At 30.3% G+C, this 963-nt stretch overlaps 1 protein-coding gene across 1 annotated transcript in view; it reads right to left on the bottom strand.

Moving 5' to 3' along the window:
• Positions 1–162: 162 nt before the first annotated feature.
• Positions 163–963, bottom strand: part of LOC119586762 (ATP-dependent DNA helicase DDX11-like) — an 11,867-nt gene continuing 11,066 nt past the window's right edge. The window contains exons 21-22 of the mRNA XM_037935488.1: positions 500–635; positions 163–350 (exon numbers count right to left, since the gene is read on the bottom strand). Coding sequence (XP_037791416.1) covers positions 318–350; positions 500–635 — 169 coding nt within the window. The 3' untranslated portion in view covers positions 163–317. The remainder of the gene's footprint in view (positions 351–499; positions 636–963) is intronic.

Raw genomic sequence — 963 nt, 5'->3', positions numbered from 1 at the left:
TGTTGGATGATATTTGAGGATCACTTTATTGTGAATGATCATTTTAAAAATGAATTTATTTTATATTACATGGTCATTCTTGGTGTGGCATGATGTATATATGCTATCCAGAGGCAAAGGGGTAATGCTATAAGTTATTGAGATTAGTTTATTTTCAATAAATACCTTGGAATCTTTATTTATTGTACTTTATATACACACAAGAATTTACAAGGGCAAAGAAATACATAAAGTTATATTACGTACTATAGATTGTGACATTATTGCATTGGAATTTCATACAAAAATATATATTACAATTATTACAGATTTTATGCTCAAGTGGCTGTTGTTTTCTTATCTGCAAAGAACTAGAGGGAAAAAAAAGTCAATTTTTGTATGAAAATTCAGTAAAATCATTTTTAAATATTATATGACATTAGTGTACCATGTTCAGTTTTATATACGATTGACACCCTTTTATTATGATAAAAAAAAAAACACAATTCGTTAATCCTACCTTGCGGATTAGACCAAACGCCTGACCAAACTTTGGACACATTCTTAAATGTTTTGAGATCCACTCTGGCAAGGCCTGCACAGAGGAGGGCCGACTGTACCGATGGTCCAAGAGGAGAATGCTAGCATAATCATTTCTTAAAAACAAAAAATAATAATTAATAACTTACTTATATTGAGGGGTACATTACAGCATCATAATTAACTGTAGTGTAATTTATTTCAGTACTAGAATTTATTCATCTTTTTTGACAAAAGACAACGTCAGCAAGTTTGTGAAATTCCTAGTGGATACTTAAAAGCTTCACTCTCTATTCTTTATCCTTAGTTACCTTGGTCATGATGCCAGAGACACTTGATAATTCCACGCAGTATACTTCTTACATAGGTGAAATAATCATGCTCCTCATAATAATTGTCATACCAAAAATGGACTTTCTTATCTTTTAAAATGAACATCAAATA

The sequence above is a fragment of the Penaeus monodon genome, chromosome 21 (genome assembly GCF_015228065.2).
Source record: "Penaeus monodon isolate SGIC_2016 chromosome 21, NSTDA_Pmon_1, whole genome shotgun sequence".
NCBI classification, from domain to species: Eukaryota; Metazoa; Arthropoda; class Malacostraca; order Decapoda; family Penaeidae; genus Penaeus; species Penaeus monodon.
The sequence above is the reverse complement of the archived record's forward strand: the minus strand, read 5'-3'. Positions and strand labels throughout refer to the sequence as shown.